This window comes from Peromyscus leucopus, chromosome 17 (assembly GCF_004664715.2).
Source record: "Peromyscus leucopus breed LL Stock chromosome 17, UCI_PerLeu_2.1, whole genome shotgun sequence".
NCBI lineage: Eukaryota > Metazoa > Chordata > Mammalia > Rodentia > Cricetidae > Peromyscus > Peromyscus leucopus.
In genome coordinates this window covers 3,919,198-3,931,716 of record NC_051077.1, presented here as the reverse complement: position 1 = coordinate 3,931,716, position 12,519 = coordinate 3,919,198, and the positions used below count along the sequence as shown (strand labels likewise).

The 12,519-nt window shown below is 47.6% G+C and overlaps 1 protein-coding gene across 4 annotated transcripts in view; it reads right to left on the bottom strand.

Annotated features, from left to right (window-relative positions):
* Fbxo25 (F-box protein 25) overlaps positions 1-12,519 on the bottom strand; it is a 30,041-nt gene continuing 17,522 nt past the window's right edge. Inside the window, exons 7-11 of one of the 4 annotated variants that reach the window (XM_028881233.2) lie at positions 11,222-11,406; positions 9,168-9,350; positions 4,845-4,988; positions 1,462-1,488; positions 1-853 (exon numbers count right to left, since the gene is read on the bottom strand). In XM_028881233.2, coding sequence (XP_028737066.1) covers positions 764-853; positions 1,462-1,488; positions 4,845-4,988; positions 9,168-9,350; positions 11,222-11,406 — 629 coding nt within the window. In that variant the 3' untranslated portion in view covers positions 1-763. The other 3 variants (XM_028881234.2, XM_028881235.2, XM_037211610.1) reach the window with 3 other exon arrangements.

Genomic DNA, 12,519 nt, shown 5'->3' with positions numbered 1-12,519 from the left:
TAAATTTGATGAAGCTGAATCAGTAGATCAACATGGTTTATTACTTCACTGTGACAGTAATTTCTACATGTCAAGGGCAGGCCTCCCTAGGCTGTTTGCAGCTCCTCGGCAGAGGCTGTTCTGGTTTGGAGCCCACACTCCATGTACGGATCTATGATGGCCTCACGGCAGGATGCTGCTAGCCACGGCAGTACACAGCGTCCACGGCCTACCCACTGAAGGGAGGTAGAGCCTGCCAAGCATGCTCCTCGGGTTATCTTGTGTTCAATGAGGACTCGTTTGGGCACAGCCACAGAGGTTGTGAAAATACATTTTAAGAAAAATAAATATTCTGCATAATGTATTTACAGGGATCAACTGTCTGGTTCTCCATCCCAGTTACTCTAGGATGGAGAACTACCACTGACAACTAAGAACCACAGTCTTGGTGTTCATGTCGGTTCAGCACAGGACGTGGGGCTGAATCTCCAAAACGTTTTCTGATCCATATTTAAAAATATACAAAACTGCAAATTGTAGATGCTTAGAAGAGGGTCCAGAAAGAAGTACAAATGGCTTCACGGCCTCCACTCTTTCATGACGCTGCCCAGCGGCCAGGGCGCCTTCCATGTGCTCTCAGGTTCTCCCGGAAGCAGGGGCCGCACAGGTTTGCCAGTCCCAGACCCTGCCCTCACTTTGTGTCAAAGAATACTTACACCAACTACAGGACACACAGAACGCACGAGGGACGGGTGTGGACAAGGGCACAGGGCTGAGGGCACCATTAGAACTTGAAGAGGTCGATGAAGTGCTGAGGAGACACCGGGGTAAAGCAGCTGTCAGGGTCAGCCGCGGTGCAGGGGTGTCCCGAGTCCTGAGGAGAGGAAGGAGGGGGTGGGTCAGGACACACCACGACACTTTTACAGAAACAGCATCTGCACTTTAAGTGGATCCCAGTCCCTTTCATGCCAGACAGATGACTTAGCTGGGATGGGTACCTGGGTGGCCCCAGGGGTCTAACAGTGACAATACTTCAACTCTAGTCATCCCGGAAGACATGGACGCTGCCGATCTCTGCCTCCTCCTGCCCACCCCTCCACATCCTGCCCTCTTCTTCCTCTGCAGGCTTCTGGGGTGGGTAAGTCATCTCCTCCCACACACAGAGAGGATGGGGCACCACAAGCGTGTCCCGAGGTTAGGTGTGTAGAGTTGGTAGTGCCACTACCAAGGAGCTGCACTTAGTTTAGCAGAAGTAACAAGAGAAATTTAAGATGTGCAAAAAGCTGGCCCCGTCTGGAGAGGCTCAGTGGCTGCAGCTGCTTCGATGGCCTCCAGCAGACCACCCTGAGGTGCATGGATGGTCTGTCAGCCCAAAAGGGATAAGTCTACTGTTGCCAGCCAGAGCTGAACCTTATCAAAGACGCCCCCTGGACAGGACAAGGACAGTCCATGAGATGGACCAGCACACCGCACAGGAAGTACCTTCAACAACCAAGCAAGGTGGTAGTCCTGGACACCGTGAAGAGGCAGCGAGGGAGCAGCAGAGGGAGGAAAGAGAGTCAGGGTTAGATGGAGAAGGAGGAACCAGGCCTTCAGGTCTGAAGCACACATTGTGAAAATAACTGAGGCACCGAGCAATATAAAATGTTCTCAAAAGACAGCACCACTGTACCTGACATTCGGATAGTTAAAGACAGCCTAGGACAAAGCCAGGCGTGGGAGCCAGTGCCTTTCACCCCAGCACTTGGGAGGGAAAGACAGGTCGATCTCGTATGAATTAGAGGTCTACATAAAGAGTCTCAGGCCAGCCAGGGCCACAGAGGGAAAAATGTTTCAAAAATAAAGAAAAAGAAAAAGGAAAGAAAGGAGGAAGCCCAAGGCAAGAGAAACAGTCCCATTTCCACTTAAGTTTCCCAAACTGACAATCTGGAAGGCCGTAACACTTAAGTGTTAGTTAAAAATGCACAAAGCAGTCCTCATATTTCCATGAAAAAAAAATTCTGGGGTTGAGGAAACCCCTGTCTTTTTCGCTGTCCTGGGGTCTGCTCTGTGATTAACTACGTAGCTGACTGCAAACTACATACACCCTGAGGCCCTCCATCTATTTCACACCTCATTTCTTGCAGCCCACTACCATCTGCTGTTGCTTCCGTGTGGTCGGCAGCCCTGAGCTCTAACTGGAGGAGCTGTCTCTGCCCTGCTCAGGAGTGGGACGGCATTTCAGCTCTGCTCATTCGGGGTAGTTCACAAAGACGGCCAACAGACAAAAAGAGTCCGGGAGCCCCGCCTCATCACTGGTTCTGGTCGGTCTGGACCAGGCTGGTCTGCCTCCAGAGACCTCAGGGTCACTGCTAAGTGTCCAGCCCTCTCTTGGCTGCTGAGATACTGAGACAAGAACAGAACGCAGAAAGGCCAAGTCCCCATTCTGGCTTCCCTAGCTCTCTCTCTGAGCCCACACTTCTGATAGGGTCTGCATCATCAGGAAACTGAGTAGGGGCGGAGAGATACGTGTGCACACTGACTGGCCTTCTCAGTGTGCTCGTCACCTGGGTGGGAACAATGAGCGGGTCTTGAGCAGTAGCTGGAAAAATTAACAAGCATCACTCCAGTATAGTGGAACTAGAACAGATGAAAAACCAGCTTGGGAGGAGGCACAGGATCCCCACAAGGACAGGTGGTCCCTGTGGAACATGCCAGGCATAAGACAAGAAGCAGCTCAGCCATATGTGGCTCTTGACCATATCCAGGCTCCAGTGAGGACTAGCCATCCCTCTTCTACATTCCTAACAGGCGTGAGGCTCCCTCAGTGTCTCAGTCGAGAGTATTGCCCAGGAAGCTGAGGCAGACATAACAGCAGGCACCATGTTCAAAGCCACAACACATTTCCATTGGTCAGGTCATGTTACCACACCCGCAGCACACTGGTCACCTGGCCCTCCGACTGCACACCACGCTCTCCCAAGGAGAACGCTGCTTCTGGACAGTCGTATGCTGCGGCAGAGGACTACCTGCCAGCTGCAGGGATTAAGGAAGGTGGCTTCCTTCCATTTGCACACTTCTGTTTGGGAATGGATCCTCAAAGGAGCAGGGTCTGGAAGGATGGCAGGTGGAGAAACTGCTAATACGGCTCCCTGAAGCCTCAGACATCCTGCTGGGTGATGCCACCCTCCATCCATTTGTCTCCCAGAATGGCAAAGACCAGCAGGGGTCTGCCCTGTAATAACCTGTTCTGACTTTTCATAATGTGATCACTATGGCAGGAGAGGCCGATTCTTTGGAAAAATAAGTCATCTTTCTGCTAAAAATAACCAGAGCTTCTATATTTCAGGAAAGCTGAGCAGCACATTCCCACACTGCCCAACAACAGAGATGGCACAGAGAAGGGAAACATGTTTCTTTGTGCTGTTTTCTTTCACAGATAAGAAAAGTGCCAAATACTCTTAGATACTTGTCCAAGAAAAACACTATCACATACAAAACTAAAAGCCTTCAATCCCATGATTAGTATCCTCCCTCATACAAGCATCCATATCTTTAATGCCTCTACAGTATAAAATAATCTTGGGAAAAAACAAAAAGACAGTCTCTAGATATATCAATTCACACTGAACATTACAGTCTCACCTGCTCTGACTGGGACACAGACAGGTCCTCGTCTTCTCAGGGCACCAGTGAAGTGTCCCCTGCTCTGACTGGGACACAGAAGAGGGAACACCAGAGGGCTGTCTTTTGTGTATGCATAAACTCACCAAGGAACTGAGGACAAACTGAACATCAGCTAACCCTGTTCTAGAGAAGTGTCCTAGAGAACAGACTGCTGCTGCAGAGACATGTCACACACTGGCATTTTTAATTCTGAGAAAGAAGGGACAAGGTCGGAGAGGACAAGCCTCCTCAGCTGTTCCTGCTGGAGACTCCGGCAAGTACTGCTCACCACCTGTCGGAATACCCCATCCTCAGCATCTACTCCTCTGCGCAGCTCTGGACCACTGTAACAGAAGGATACGAACTAGAAACGGAGTTTGAAATGAAACATTTTAAAGTGGTCCTTTGCCAACAATTTAGAGCTGGCCTTGTACTCCATTTGCTAACAAACGTAGATATGGGTGTAAAGCAAAAGTAAACATCACAGCAGCTACCAGGGACAGGAAGTGACACACAGGGCTCTGCTCTGGCTACGGGAGACACGTTACTGTCACCAGGTACGGGGGGTGGGGTGGGGGGGGTGGATTTCAAAACAGGCAACCCAGCAGGATGGAGGACTCCTGATTTACTGTTTGGATATGAAAATTTGCTGATAGGGACATTTAAGGTTTTCACTAAAGGATCAGTTTGTGCATAAAAAATTACAGGCTTGTTAAGTTTGCGCGTTCCCTTTGAAGTCTGTGCTTGCTGTGGCCACACTGCCTAACCTAAGAACTTGGCTTTGAGGGAAGGGGCCGAGGCCGGCCCTGATCCCCTGCAAAGAGCGGGTCTGCCTCCCAGGTGTCTCAGAGGGCTCAGGCAGACAAGGGCAGGTTCTTCAGGCTGGGTGTGAGGTGCCCAGAGCCCCAGTCAGGAGCAGATCTGCTCAGGAGCCTTATCTGTTCCATCAACCTTCTAGACCTCCATCAGCAGCAAGGACAAGCATGCCCCCACTCAGAAGGGCAGCATTTCCGTTTCCAACAGTGATTACTACAACACAAGTGTACGTTTCTACAGATGCCCCCAGCTCCCCTCCCCAGTATCTAGTGGAATGTATTTCAGCAACAGTCCCATCACAAATGCTGTTTCCAATTCTTTTCTTCCTTTCTACTTAAGATCTAAATGAGTAGTTGCACTGCATCCCAGTCCTCACGTTCCAAGGGTAGAGTTTAAATCATTACCTTCCAGAAAAGAATGCTGCAGTGCCGACAGAAATGTAGAGTGTCTCCATACTGTTCTTTAGTCGGGTAATATTTCTGAAGTGTGAAATACATCAACTTCCATTCGATGTGACCTTTCTCTGAAAGGATCAAGTGTCTACAAAACTAAAAAAAGAAAATTCTGTTCAGAATTATTAGATGATTTTTAAAACAGGCACTAGGTACATATTTTTTTTTAAGACAGAGCAGAACACGAAACGTTTTATGATCTGAAATTAAAGTCACTTGGATTAAATCAATGAGGAACAAGTCGAGCAAATCATGGTGTTCCCACACAGCCACACAAGCAGCTGTGAGACAGTCAAGAGCTCTGGAGTGAGGTCTATGATAGCTGAAGATGCCATGTATTTGCTAAGAGACTTGTATGCAGGATAAATAAAGAAGACCCCCTACTTAACTTGAGGACAATAAAAAGCACTTATACTGCCAACACACACAAATGGTTAATGTCCTTATGACAAGATGCCAAGCACCCGAGGTGGAAAGACACGCCACCTGGTACCATCTGGGACAGTGACAATTAGAGGGTCGGGCAACGGCAAGTGCTGGGGCGGATGCAGGCAATCAAAGGCCTCGCACACGTCTGGTGGGGATGCAAAGTGGCGTGGCCACAGTGAGAGCGGTGCAGCTTCTCCAAGGACTGAACACAGCGACTGAACGGTAATTCCACCACTCGGAAATTACTTTAGAGGAATGAAAAGACACGCCCCCACACCAACTCAGCAATGGATGTCCACAGCAACAATCCTAACAGCCACAAGGTGCAAGGAAACCCAGGGTCCACAACCAGATGAATGGGCACACAAAACATGGTGTGTCCAAAAAGTGGAATCTTTAGTCCCCAAAGGACTGAAGTTTTGATTCCCAATATAGATGAATCCTGAGGGGCGTCACGCTGAGGGGAAGGAGGTCGTTACAAAGCCTGACTGGTGCATATTCTGCTCACACCACACACCCACAACAGAAACTCCAGTCAGAGAGTGGTTGCTTAGAGCAGGAGAGGGACTGAGAGCCGAAGGGCACCAGGCTCCTTCTGAGGCAACATGTCCGAAAATGGACCACAGTGACGGCGATAGAAGCTGGACAGTGTCTTGATGAAGGCATTCCCAGAAAAGGACTGAGCAATATAATGGTCAAGAGAAAATAAAGCAGAAGGCCAGAAAAGTTCTCTGTGTGTGGTGTGTACACAGAGAACCGTGGTTCTGTGTGTGCGGTGTGCAAATAGAGAACCGTGGTTCTGTGTGTGCGGTGTGCAGACAGAGAACCGTGGTTCTGTGTGTGCGGTGTGCAGATAGAGAACCGTGGTTCTGTGTGTGCGGTGTGCAGATAGTGAACCGTGGTTCTGTGTGTGCGGTGTGCAGATAGAGAACCGTGGTTGTGTGTGTGCGGTGTGCAGATAGAGAACCGTGGTTCTGTGTGTGTGGTATGTACACAGAGAATGGTGGTTCTGTGTGTGTGGTGTGTACACAGAGAACTGTGGTTCTGTGTGTGCGGTGTGCACACAGAGAACCGTGGTTCTGTGTGTGCAGTATGCAGATAGAGAACTGTGGTTCTCTGTGTGTGGTGTGTACACAGAGAACGGTGGTTCTGTGTGTGCGTTGTGCAGACAGAGAACCGTGGTTCTGTGTGTGCGGTGTGTACATAGAGAACAGTGGTTCTGTGTGTGTGGTTCTGTGTGTGCAGTGTGCAGACAGAGAACCGTGGTTCTGTGTATGCGGTATGCAGATAGAGAACTGTGGTTCTGTGTGTGTGGTGTGTACATAGAGAACTGTGGCTTGATAGGCCTGTCCTTGTTCATGTATGAACAGATGCATCATCTACGTTTGCTTCTGCTCTCTTAGGAGAATCTGGCTTTGTACACCTGAAAACAACCACTCACACACATGTCATCAGCCACACCTTCTAGGGCTCCGTTTGGAAATGATAATGGAACCCACGAGGGAGTCTTTCTTCTACTGCAGTTTGAAAAGAAGACAGTTTGAAAAGCAAAGGGGACCAATCAGAGGTCTGCCTGTAGCCATTTCCACATCCTTGAGGCACCATGGAAACATCAGTTTCTAGAGATAAGACTGCCTCTGCCTCGTCTTCTCCTCCCTCCAGTGTTCACAGGAGGAGCACCTACATCCCTGGAGGCTTCTCTTCCACGTAAGGTCCTGTGGCCTTTTTGTTCAAGTCCCCTGTCCACAAGAGTGCTCACGGCAAACACGTCTTGCCAATGGCTCCTTCGGAGGTCACTATGAACTGTTAGTCCAAGACCTACACAGCCTTCAGCTCCCACTGAGGTGCTTCCTAACCTATACTGCTAGTTTAACTGAACCCTACTCTCCCGCTAATCCTGAGAAATCAGGGTCCTACTGTTGGTCACTCAGAAGAACTATAATAACATCTTACAGATTCAGTTTTGGAATTCAATCAAGAAAATATGCACCAAAAGGTGTACACAAAGGTGCTAACCACAGATTCTAACCTAACTTCTTATGGGGCATGATACTGGTGCAAACGGACCTTTAACAGACCTTTAACCTCTTTAAGGCGTTTCATCAAGGGACTCAGGGCTCACAAATGGTCAGCAGATATCCCAAAGGTGTGTTTGAAATCTGGCTCTCCAAACACCTGCCAGGCACTCTGGTAGCACAGCCTGAACAGAAGATGCAGGTTGTTGGGGGTCCTGGTCCCTCTCCCTATGGGTAACCTTGGACACCCATATAAAACAACTGTGTGATGCATAAGCCCCATCCCAGACATACTTTCATCCATCATTTTGTCCCTGGTTCTAAATCTTCCCTTCAAAGGATTATTCAACCTCTCCCGCATTTCTGATGCCAACCCAAATCCAATCTCCAAGAGGAGAGAGCAGAATCATGGTTGCCAGCTGAGAAAAATGGTAATATGGGTATCAAGAGACAGGATGGCTAATGATCCAGGGGTGCAGTGGACGTTCCCTCCTGCTCAGATGAACAGTCCACCCAGCAGTTCTCAGGCCCAGCCTCTGCAAACCCCAATGCAATGTACCATTTGTCCTCCTAATCCATCTCTACATCTAGATCCAGATCTTCCTGAGCTCTCACAGACCTGCTCTAGGCCCCTATAGGCACTTCCTCAGGTCTCTGCTTGGCCTGTCCTGCTCAGACCTTCCCTGGGGAGAACCAGCTGCCTCGCCTGGGGTCCTGGCTGCACCTATACATACCCCTGACCACCACCTCTGCATCTCTGGGACAGTCTTAATGGGCCTCCTCATGCCCACAGTGTTTCTCTCAAGCAAGATCCAGAGGGTCATTTAAAAGGTGCCACGTGTTCCATACAATTCACTGGATTCTCTAAGTCAGCTGGATGAACTTTTGAGTGTGTCTAAGACTCTTGATTCTTCCTTCAAACGGGACCTGTTTTTGCTACACTGCCCATGCTTGCCATGAAACCGGCACAACTTCACAGTGCTCCTGTATCTCAGTCATATCCCTATCTACAAGATATACAATGTATCACCTGCCCCTTCTTATCGTGTATGGAACGGGTGCTGTTCTGTGCAATAGGCCAGGGACACTTAAGACTCTGCAGGAGCAGAGCGGGGATGTCATGCAGAAGAGAGTCAACCAGCAAGACACTGAGGACCTGGAGACAGTGCCACCAAGTGGGAGGCACAGGAGCTACAAGGATCCACTGATTTTCCAGGACAACAGGCTGACAGGAGACAGAGCTAGAACGTGACTTATTAGGTAAAAGAACACAGGTGGTGGTGGTTTTTTAGCTCTTTACTCTTTTGGAGGGCCAGCCGCCCAGCTACACAGCCAGCCACAGAGTAAGAGTAAGATTTACAGAAGTAAGAGAACGGGAAAAGCCCAGAGGCCAAAGGTGGATGGGATAAGTTAAGGAAAGCCGGCAAGAAACAAGCCAAGCTAAGGCTGAGCATTATAAGTGAGAATAAGGGCTGGAGAGATGGCTCAGCCGTTAAAGGCTAGGCTCACAACCAAAAATACAAGTGAGAATAAGCCTCTGTGTGTGATTTATTTGGGAACTGGGTGACGGGCCCCCCAAAAGAGTGAAAAACAAACAACAGAACACCATGACCTTTGACCACTAGGTGTGACACAGCTCAGCTAGTTAAGCTATTTGGTACCGGGCCATTTTCAGAACCATGATTCCTTCTCAATATGAAAAATGAACCTTGCAATTGACAGAAGAGAATTCAGAAGCAACTTCGGTATCCTCTCGTACTATCAAGTCTCTGGACATGGAGTCCATATCCTCTCCAAGCTCCTAAGGACAAGGGACTCACCACACACTTACCTGCTTCTCCGCAAAGTGGTACTGACAGAGCTTCTTCCACAGCCGCCTGTCTTCACTGAGCATATACAGGGTTGGTGTCACCTGACCCAGTGTGACAATGTCCCAGCCATCTGAGAAACGGTACAGGATGTTGTTCAGCATGTGCAGGGGCAGGTCACTGAGTGTGAGGCCAGAGTTGACCTGCTGAAAGGGGACACGACAGTGTCAGAGGGAGAGAACACAGTGGCCACGCTAGACAGACAACTCCCATGGGACCACAGCAGGGAAGTCCGTCTTTTAATAGCCACTTCAACCTTCCCTCACTACTATGCTTGCTGGTCTCAGCGGGGCTGGCATGTGACAATTTCCTGTGCTCAGGAAGCTGCACCCTTGGACATGTCCAGCTCTACCCTAACTAGAAAACTACCCAGGAAATGGTGCATCTAAAGTGTGATCACGAGGTGGTCCACACCGTGACTCATCCAGCGACAGACGGGGTGTCTACGATGTCTCCCCAGCTTTACCTGCATCTGTCTTTCAATCTGAATTTTCTCTTCATTGACAGTTTAACACATATTTATGATACATAATGAATGTAGTGTCTGATTAACATAAAATAAGCTTCTGTATCAAAAAGAAAGTAGAGATTGAAAGGATACCCAACATGGAAGAGAATGCCTGCCAGCTATTCATCTGACAGGGGCTAATTTACAAATGCTAGAGAATCACAGAACACAATGATGAAGGACCCCAATAAACCCTATTTAAAAGTGGGTGAATTAATTGGACATTTCAAGGAGGATATGCAAATAGTCAACAAGTATATACAAACGTTCAATATCACTAATCATCAGAGAAATGCAAATCTAAATCACAGTGAGGCACCCTCCCACACCAGTGAGAATGGCAGTTACTAAAGGAGCAAAACACCCAATGCAGTGACGGAGAGACGGGGACTCTCAGACTGTCGGTACAAATGCTAGTGACGGAGAGATGGGGACTCTCAGACTGTTGGTACAAATGCTAGTGACGGAGAGACAGGGACTCTACACACTGTTGGTACAAATGCTAGTGACGGAGAGACAGGGACTCTCAGACTGTTGGTACAAATGCTAGTGACGGAGAGACAGGGACTCTCAGACTGTTGGTACAAATGCTAGTGACGGAGAGACGGGGACTCTACACACTGTCGGTACAAATGCTAGTGACGGAGAGACAGGGACTCTCAGACTGTTGGTACAAATGCAAATTAGCAAAAAGAAGAGCAGCCTGGGGTTCCTGAAAAACACAGAACCAGAACACCATAGGACCCGGCAATGCTGCTAATGAGTGTGCATCCAAAGGAACTCAAACCCCCGTTCATGCAGCGGGAGTCACAGTAGCCGAGACATGGCATCACCCTAGTGTCCACTCACACAGGACTTAATAAAGAAAAGTGCTATATATGATTCAGCCACAAAAACAATGAAATGCTGTCATCTTCAGAAATATGGATGGAACCACAGGTAATCCTGTTATGCGAAAGAAGTCAAGAATAGTAAGACAAAAACACATTCTAAGTTACGTGTGGAAATGAAAAGGCAGGTCTCCAAGCAAAGAAGTCGACAGTGGTTACTATAGTCTGGGGAAAGATAAAGAGAAGAGGTAGAGATGATAAAGAGAAGATGGCGAATGGGTCCAGGAACACAGCTGGACAGTAGGAAGAACTTCTATTGCTCATTAGCACAGTGGTATATAACTATGGTTGGCAACAATTCATTGAGAATCTCAGAGAACTGGTAACATATGAGGTAGTAGTCACCGACTACCCTGACACAGTCGTTACACATCACAGATGTGTAAAGTATCACACAGCACCTCTTAAGTATATACAATTACTGTGTCAATTAAAAATAAACTTAAGCCAGATGTGGTGGCGCTCACCTTTAATCCCAGCACTGCACAGGCAGAGGCAGGTGGATCTCTGTGAGTTCAAGGCCAGCCTGGTCTACAAAGCCAGACAGAGCTACATAGTAAGATCTTGTCTAAAACAAAAAAAAATCAAACCCAAACCAGGAAAACAAAGAGACAAATACCTTAGTCATCTGAAGATTCTGCAGCTGCTGTTGCCAGTTGAGAACAGTTTCTAAGCGGCAAATCCAAATGTTGATGTTTCCCACCAACACTGACTTCCCCACCCCTCTCACGAGGATACAAAGGGTGGAGCTTAAGTCTTGGAGAAGGTCTTTGATAAGGCGAGGATTCTGATGGTCGTCAAGAACTGAAATAAATAAAACAAGCCACAGGCTGACACAGCAAATACCACTTCTAACAGTCTTCTCGTTTTATAACCCAAGTGTCCATCAACTGAAGGAGGAGAGCAGAATGTGATCCCGTCATACGCTGGGATACCACAACCTAAAGTGAAGGAGATTCTGACCTGCTCCATGGGGAGGAAGCTTGAAGATGCAGGACATGGAAGGGAGCCAGTCCAGAAGGACAAACAGAGCATGACCCAGAGCCACAGACAGAGATGCAGTGATGGAGCATGGGCATGGCACTGGCCGTGGGAAGCTGGGTGTCACGTGCAGAGTGTTAGGACAGGGCAGCAGCTCTGGAGATGCAGCGAGGACTGCACAGTGTACAAGCACACAATGCTTTGAACGTGAACTAAGAACTGATGAAAATGATACATTTTATGTCGTATGTATTTTTATCACATTAAAAACCAAGGATCTGATTTCATGGCAATTAAAAAGTGGCATAATTTTTTAGATGTCAGAACTATTAACAAGAGTTTTTAAAGTTTTAAAATGCTTTCTGGCTAAACTTTTAGATGAGTCTACAATTTTAAAGTAGTCAGTGTACATTTTCTTTTGTGCTTATGATAAGAAGAATATTTAAAATGGCTCACATACATGGTCACAAATTATTGGATGTGTATAAGCTAATGGTATAAAATAAAAAGTTCCTTTTACTAATAGCCACTAATTGGTAAAGGTAAGCCTATTAAATTAAAAGGAAAATTATGACTCATATGGTGTCTAAGTCAAAAAGCCACAATCTTACTGATTCTAGAACCCAACAGTTAAATGAACCATGACTGGTTAACCATGAGAGAACAAAGTCTTTGTAGGACTGGGTCCTACACACATCTGGCACACATCTGGACTTTTAGCAGCTGGTGGGATCCATCTTCTGGCCTGGTGTCATAGTACTCACATTATTATTTTTGAATGCATATGTACTGAGGAAAGATAACAGAAAAAAGCCCCTCTCCTTGTACAAAATTTCCAATTAACATCTAGACTTATGATTTCTGGTGATGCTGGTGTAATAGTGGAATGCCTACCTTCTGGGGAACAACCAACTCCTTTCTAACTGGCAAGGGGTA